General features: G+C 33.1%; 1 protein-coding gene across 2 annotated transcripts; it reads right to left on the bottom strand.

The window, feature by feature from the left end:
• Window positions 1-891: 891 nt before the first annotated feature.
• Window positions 892-6,320, bottom strand: LOC145095074 (glutathione-disulfide reductase). Of its 2 annotated transcripts, none has more exons than XM_079033021.1 (16): window positions 6,141-6,320; window positions 5,690-5,837; window positions 4,832-4,896; window positions 4,588-4,657; window positions 4,386-4,457; window positions 3,875-4,078; window positions 3,704-3,777; window positions 3,547-3,630; window positions 3,150-3,237; window positions 2,718-2,799; window positions 2,562-2,635; window positions 2,332-2,439; window positions 2,190-2,254; window positions 1,987-2,100; window positions 1,815-1,914; window positions 892-1,253 (listed from the first exon to the last, which is right to left on the bottom strand). In XM_079033021.1, exons 2-16 carry the CDS (start codon window positions 5,825-5,827, stop codon window positions 1,104-1,106), a joined length of 1,488 nt encoding a protein of 495 aa, XP_078889147.1. In that variant the 5' UTR covers window positions 5,828-5,837; window positions 6,141-6,320; the 3' UTR covers window positions 892-1,103. The 2 variants fall into 2 exon arrangements, with proteins under 2 accessions (XP_078889147.1, XP_078889144.1); XM_079033018.1 differs by having other exon boundaries at window positions 6,158-6,320.
• Between the last annotated feature and the right edge of the window lie 268 nt (window positions 6,321-6,588).

Here is a 6,588-nt window from a genome sequence, read left to right as displayed (position 1 = left end):
GACGCAAACTTGCAAAAGGAATACGATGCTGAAGCTGAAGTCCTGAACCGTCATCACAATTCTCAGTTTCTCACTATCGCACAGAATGGAATTAAAAAAATACATAACATATTATAATGATTTGTATTGTTATTATATATGTACCTATTAATTGCATGAAGTATTTTCCTATCAAATTCTTTATTAAGCCAAACAATGTGTAAAAATAAAAATAAAAACATAAAATTATCAATAAGTGTCATTTAAGAAATTTTCGGGTATACCCGATAATTACCCGACCCGACCTCAAACTCGAATACCCGAAACCCGAATTACATATAGGTCGGGTATCGGGTATTATTTTCTTAAGGAAATATCCGTTTTACCCGGCCCGTTCTACCCGAAACCCGAAAATTTTACCCGTTCGACACCCCTACTTACAAATTACAATCTTAATTTTTATATAACTGCAAATTGATCTTGTATTTTAAAGGGGGACAATATAACATTCATAATTTTAAAATAGATTAAAATTTCCTGTTTTTTGCTTGTGGGATTGTTGCATCCATAACTCATAGATAAGGAGATTGGTGGGGGGCCAAGCACCTCTCTGCCCCCTTACTGCCTCCGCCACTGGTTCAAATGGAGCACGATTGAACATCCATACAAAATACTTGTTTGTAAGCAGATTTTCTCACCATAGGTTTTCCAAACATTTTTCAAAAAAAAATGTCACAAATATACGTTTAACTCAATACCTTGTTTATTGTAAATTCGATTATTTTAAACTACGCTTCATTTCCTTCCATTAAAAAATCTATTTGCACACAAGTAAAGCAAATATAATCAAATACCAATGTACTCCATTTCTATTCCTGGAACTCCAAATCTTACAAGCATAGCAACTTGTACTTCATGCAACAAAAGTAATTCATTGCTCCCCAAAACTCATCACCCCCCATGTTCAAAATCTTATCAAAACGACCCAAGAAATTGATAAAAACACATCCACATTATTTATATGCCAACAATAAAATGAAGCAAAAGTATACCCCATATGTGTTTTCCATGGATGTGGAGTAGTGAGGAAAAAGCAGCCAAGTCAAAGACATGATCAAACCTTTTCAAAGGTTGGTTTTTGGTTTCCCAGAGGCAGCAATCCTCCGTGTGACTGACCGCATGGTAACAAACTCCTCTGCAGATGATGGGTGGATCCCCACTGTGCTATCGAATTGTGCCTTTGTTGCTCCACACTTCATCGCCACAGCAATACCCTAAAAAATATTCAAATTTAATACCAAAGACGATAAGGGCATTTACGCCTTTTTACACAAACAAGAGATCAAGAACAAGTCAATGTCCTACCTTCTTGGGTTTAGACAAAAACTTGCAATTTTTGTCCCACTAACATCAGTCCCAAATTTCTAGGGCTATTTTTTTATACAAGGATGAGAAGGGCATTTATGTCTTTTGCACATAGTTCAATGTAGCAAACACGGTGCAACTTGTTCTAAGAGCAGTCCCAAATTTCTAGGGCTACTTTTTTATATAAGGATGACAAAGGCATTTATGTCTTTTGCACATAGTTCAATGTATACCAAACACAGTACAACTTGTTCTGACACAGTCCCAACTTTTAGGGCTATTATTTTATAAAAGGATGACAGGGGCATTTATGTCTTTTGCACATAGTTCAATGTATAACAAACACAGTACAACTTGTTCTGACATCAGTCCCAGCTTTTTAGGGCTAATTTTTTATAACAGGATGACAAGGACATTTATGTCTTTTGCACATATATACCAAACACAGTACAACTTGTTCTATCCTGTACCTGCATAATTTCTGCTGCATCGGGCCCACACATGGACGCACCAATAACTTTATCTGTCTCAGCACTGACAATAAGTTTCATGAGTGTCTTCTCTTGCCTCCTGAAAAAAAATTAAATGCAAAAAATAAAAACGGGGCCCACGAAAATGGAGAAATGACAATTTTTTACATACCCAGAAATGGAGTTCTTCATAGGATTAAATGTTGATGTGAAAATCAAAATGTCTCCTTCACCTTTTTCTATAGCCTGTTCTTCACTTAGTCCCACAACAGAGAGAGGTGGTATGCTGACATGGCAAAATATATAAATATGTAAATTATTTTTATATTACATTTACGAAAAAAAAAAAAAAAGTTAAGTTGAAGATTGTTATACCAGAAAACGGCACAAGGTATGTTGCTGTAGTCTGGCTTGCTAGGTTCGTTACCAAATACGGTTTTCTGTGTTCCAAGAAAAATGGAAAATTACGTATTTGCCCTTTGATCATCATTAGTTATAAGGGTTTGAAAATACATACAGCAAATAAAGTTCCTTCCATTAGGGCAACAGGAGTGAGATTCATTCGATTTGTGACATCACCTATGGCCCAAATGCTAGGGACATTGGTGCGAGAAAGTTCATCCACCTGCATATTAAATAAAGTAAAAAAGATTGAAGATTTTGAAATACACCTTTAACAGGGGCATTTTAGTCTTTTAGTAAATAAAGAAGAATGAGATTAAGTAAAAGGGTTTTATAAGAATAGACCTTCACTGCTCCTGTTTTGTCAACTTCAACCCCTACACTTTGCAAATTTAACCTCTTGGTATTAGGTACACGTCCTGCAACAACAAAAAATATATAAATATAAAATTTGAAAATTAAATAATCAAGCAATTATTTCCCACTATATAAAAAAATTACCAGTGGCAAAAAGTACAACATCTGCCATTAATTCTTCACCATGATCTGTGGTAACTTTTATACCATCTTCGGTTTTCACCAACTGAAAAATATGCATCCGGTTTTAAAAAAAGGAAAATTCAAGAAAAAATGAAGTTTTTTACTTTTTATAGCAGCTTAGTTACAATCTTTACTAATAATAATAATAATAATAATATATAATAGAAATTTAATGTGACAAATTGCTATTATTGGTAAAAAAAATGTTTGTACATTGCTATTATGGGTAAAGAAATGTAAATATGTTGCTATTAAGGGTTTTTTACATATTGTTAGGGTAACAAATAAAATACATTTCTTATATTGGTAAAAAAAAAAAGTAAGTTGCTGATTTCCTGCAATTTGCTTGAAAATAATGTGGCATAATTAATAATGTAATTGGATGAAAAGAACCTGTGTTATATTTGTTTGTGGATGCAAAATTATGCCTCTTCCTTCAAGATTTCTGGCAACAAGAGCTCTCATTTCATCATCAAAACCCCTGGCAACATTAATTTTATAAAAAATTTGGAAAATGTCAATATGTGTAAATTGATAAAATAGTGATAATAAAAACAGATAACAAGGAAAATGGTCTTTTTAAATGGTAAAAAAAGAGAATAATGGTCTAACAACTGCAGAAAATAGATATTAAATTGATAAAATGGTATTTTTAAACAGTCAAAAAAATATAATGGTTTAATCACTATAGAAAAGTACAATTACTTTTCTGTTTTTTTTTTTTTTTTTTTTTGCCTAAAATCAAATTTTCAAACAGGAAGAATTCATAAAGCTTTATATATAATATAACCTTAAAGGAAGTTCCTTTCTGAAGATTAGATTCACAGTGGACCCCATCCCACGCCAAATTGAAGCAAACTCAACAGCAATATACCTGATCCAATATAAAAAATTTAAACTAAAAATACAGAAATTTAAGGATGAAAAGGGTAAAATGGTCAACTCACCCTCCTCCAAGTATAACTACACGCTTTGGTAGCTCTTCCAAGCTCAAAGCCTCATCTGAGGTTATAGCCAGCTCCTAAATTGACACACACGGAGAAACAATATGATATGAAAAGGGTAAAATGGTAAATTTACCCTACCCAAGGAGATTGTATTTTGCATGAAATTTTTACCTGTCCAGGGATATTTGGACGTTGTGCCCTGCTGCCAGTTGCTATGAGTATGTGTTTTGCTGAATAGGAGAGTTTAGTTCCATCCAATTGGATCACTTCAACTTCATTGGGGCCCACAATTCTACCCTCTCCTTCAAAAAGTTTGACTCCTGCATTTGAAAGTAGGCGCTTGTATATCCCATTTAGCCTCACTATTTCTTCAGTCTGCAACAACAAAGTTATATATCATTATCATATGCTATTTATGAGAAGTTGAGAACTGAAGAAAAAAAACAGATAGAAGAAACAAAGTTGTAATCAAAGAGGAGCAAGGGTAAATAGGTAAATACTGTGTGGATACACAAACAGTGAAAAGAAAGAAAGATACTGGAAATAAAGCAGAAAGTAGATACTCCCTTGAAGAACAAAAGCCTCAGTTAATTTGGGAAATCAACAAAGTCAAAATTCAAAGTCAAAAGTAAAAAAAGGATCTTTTTATTTGTCAAGATATCTATTAGAATGTAGAATAGACCTTCTTGTGAAGTAGCTTTTTCCAATCGAAATCAATGTTATCGTTCACTTTCCATCCATATTCTTTTGCATCCTACACATGTTGAAACAGAGATGAGTGAAGAAATATAAGTATTTCTCTTTCTAAACAAAGTGCTAATGGAAACAACAAAAAAAATATGAATTTCTGATATCAGTAGTTTCTAATAGAAGCTCAAAATCACCTGAATTTCAGGACCAAAGGATGCTCCATAGACCAAGATCTTTTTAGGAACACACCCACGAATCACACACCTACACCACATACAAACATCAAAGGCATTTAGATTATATAATAGAAGAACTATAATTGTTGCTTCATGCATCATCTAAGAATATATATACCCAATCAAACATAATATATGTTAGATAATAGATAGATGATAGATCACAATATGTACAACTTGAAAAAGAGATTTGATAACTTACGTTCCTCCAACGCCCCCTATGGTTTCTGAGCTGACTGGATGAAATGGTAGCTCACAAATCCCAACCTTGCAATAAGAGTTGAGTAAGAAAGATAAATAATTGAATGAGCATGCATAAATTTCATAAAGATAAGTTTTATATCTTCAAAAAGCATCAACAATTTAATGCAAAATTAGTAAGAGGCAATTAAGGCAACCATGTTATATTATCTCCATGTCTGAATAAAATACCCTTAGAGAATGACCATGTAGAAAACATCAATCACATTGTAATGAGAGAGCAGTTTGTTTCTTATATTGGAAATTTACAAACTAACATTAAGTCATTAACTATATACTTATTATGATCATTACAACTTATTGATGATATGATATTGAAGAGTGTTACATACATCTGACTAGTACTAAAAACCATAACGATAAACCATGGGTGTAATACCAACTTTTGTAAATTTCATGGAGTCAAGGAGCAATTCGAATAGACATTTCCCATATGATGATATGAATGGAGTGTTGTATATAACTCCAACATGCATAAACTCTGTCTAGCAAATACTTCTATTCTCAGAATAAACTATCAAGATCACTACAAATTCTAAAGCATCATGAAAACCACAGCTCCGGGAACCACCAAAGTGAAATTAGCTCAAATGAAACCCATCACTGAATCCCTTTAGGGCAAGAAATTACATGCTGATATATGTTTGATATAAACAAAAAAAATGCATACACTACATGAGTTTGTTATGGGTAATTCAACATCCGATTCCAAGCAAAACCTTAGATTCGTTTCCATTAAGAAATGAGAAATGAGAATGGCCAGATAAACAGACATACAGGTTTATCTAATAAATGATACCTTAGCTCCATACTGAGCTGAAAATCTGGATGCCCTAACCCCGCCACTGCCAGCACCAATCACGAACAGATCAAAATCGTAATCATTCTCTCCAGAAAGATTATCCAAATCTCCGTCAATCAGCATCTTCCTCGACATGATTAGAATACTAAATCCACATAAAAGCGCACAAGGTATTAACAATCGATCAATCACAGGTAATACATCCATTTCCTAATAACTACTTATACGATACTCGACCAGAACGTATATTTCAAAAACCTTTTAAAAAAAATCAGATCCGAAAAATACCACATATAACGATTGCCTAAAATTTATCACGTAATTTCCGCTATATTTGTACAAAAACAGTCCCGGATCATAGAAATACTAAATTTGAAGCTGTGAAATCGATTTGGGGGAGGAAATCATCGGAGCAACAATACTAAACATACATAACAAAATGAAGTACCTAGGTTAAAATTTTACCCTTCTAGAGCTGAACCAATGTACTAAACTTGATTTCCAGTAGGGTTTTACTTGTTCTTCAAGAAATTAATATTAATCTGCTTCAAAATCTAAGGGCTTGAACAACAATTTGCCACGACATAGACAAGAGGTCGTGATTACTGATGATTGATGAATTTGAGATGGAGAAATCGAACTTGCTTTGCTCTACATGTATTTAAACCGCAAGGATTGAGAATGTTCGCTTGTTCTGATTTGGTAGTACCTTGTGCATTAAGATGTTGTACTCTTCCACTGGGATGTCGGTCTGCCAAAAGCAAAAACTTTTGTAAATACCCAATCACAATTTTGCTTTTTGCAATCTTTTAACTTTGATAAAACTTTTTACTACTAAAATTTGTAAAAAAAATAATAATAAATAAATAAATTTATTATTTTCTTAAAAACTATTA

Source organism: Lactuca serriola, chromosome 1 (assembly GCF_051521515.1).
Source record: "Lactuca serriola cultivar US96UC23 chromosome 1, Lser_US96UC23_V15, whole genome shotgun sequence".
Taxonomy (NCBI): Eukaryota; Viridiplantae; Streptophyta; class Magnoliopsida; order Asterales; family Asteraceae; genus Lactuca; species Lactuca serriola.
This window is presented reverse-complemented; position numbering and strand designations above follow the sequence as displayed.

Bases quoted from the DNA above. Each gene is read 5' to 3' on its own strand.
- LOC145095074 (XM_079033021.1), bottom strand. From the start codon at position 5,827: ATGTCGAGGAAGATGCTGATTGACGGAGATTTGGATAATCTTTCTGGA. The intron at 4,458-4,587 runs GTGATTTTGAGC...CAACATGTGTAG, and splicing joins CCTTTGGTCCTGAAATTCAG to GATGCAAAAGAATATGGATG. The intron at 2,440-2,561 runs GTCTATTCTTAT...TTTAATATGCAG, and splicing joins ACAAAACAGGAGCAGTGAAG to GTGGATGAACTTTCTCGCAC.